The 976-nt window shown below is 56.9% G+C and overlaps 1 protein-coding gene across 3 annotated transcripts in view; it reads left to right on the forward strand.

Moving 5' to 3' along the window:
- Window positions 1-976, forward strand: part of slc6a8 (solute carrier family 6 member 8) — a 15,724-nt gene that overhangs the window by 2,630 nt on the left and 12,118 nt on the right. For all 3 annotated transcript variants that reach the window (XM_048619868.1, XM_048619869.1, XM_048619870.1), the window contains exon 3: window positions 837-969. In XM_048619868.1, the coding sequence (XP_048475825.1) occupies window positions 837-969 (133 nt within the window). The remainder of the gene's footprint in view (window positions 1-836; window positions 970-976) is intronic.

A 976-nucleotide genomic window follows, 5' to 3' on the forward strand; every position in this document is an offset into this window, starting at 1 on the left:
TATAAGGTCACCCCCTCAGCCTCCGACGCTCCGGGGAAAATAGCCCCCAGCCTCTCCCTGTAGCTCGAACCCTCCAACATCCTTTTCCGAACCCCTTTCCCAACATCCTTCCTGTAGCAGGGAGACCGGGATTGAACGCAGTATTCCCAAAGCGGCCTCACCAATACAGCCGCGACATGACCCTCCCGACTCCTACGCTCAACGCGCCGACCAATAAAGACGAGCGTCCCAAACGCCTTCTTCGCCGCCCTGTCTACCTGCGTCTCCACTTTCGAGGAACAATGAACCTGCCCCCCAAGGTCTCTCTGTTCAGCAACACTCCCCAGGACCTTACCCTTAAGTCCTGCCCTGACGTGCCTTTCCCAAAATGCAGCCCCTCACGTTTATCCAAATTAAACTCCATCTGCCCCTCCTCGGCCCATCTGATCCAGGTCCTGTTGTACTCTGAGCTAACCTCCTTCGCTGTCCCCTGCACCATCAATCTGGGTGTCATCTGCAAACTTACTGACCATATTCACATCCAAATCATTTCTATAAGTGACGAAAAGCAGCAGACCCAGCACCGATCTCTGAGGAACACCGCTGGTCACAGGCCTCCAGTCTGAAAAGCAGCCGTCCACCACCACCCTCTGTCTTTACCTTCCAGCAGGAATCCAACACACCCACCCTTCTCCTCAGGCCTCCCTGAATGGGGTGAAGGGGGGAAGGGGGTGGATTTGGGGTGGGGTGGTGAGTCCTAGAATCTTCCGTTGCCGTGCATCGTGAACCTAGGCCCCGTCGAGTTTCCCCTCTGCCCTTCGGCCCCTCGGACTCATGCTGTTCTCGCCCCGTTACAGGAGGAAGGTTCTGAACATCTCGAGCGGCCTAGAGGAGGCGGGAAGCCTGAGCTGGGAGTTGACCCTTAGCCTGATGGCCACCTGGATGGTGGTCTACTTCTGTGTCTGGAAGGGAGTGAGGGTCACAGGAAAGGTACGCC

The sequence above is a fragment of the Rhincodon typus genome, chromosome 44 (assembly GCF_021869965.1).
Source record: "Rhincodon typus isolate 14 chromosome 44, sRhiTyp1.1, whole genome shotgun sequence".
NCBI lineage: Eukaryota > Metazoa > Chordata > Chondrichthyes > Orectolobiformes > Rhincodontidae > Rhincodon > Rhincodon typus.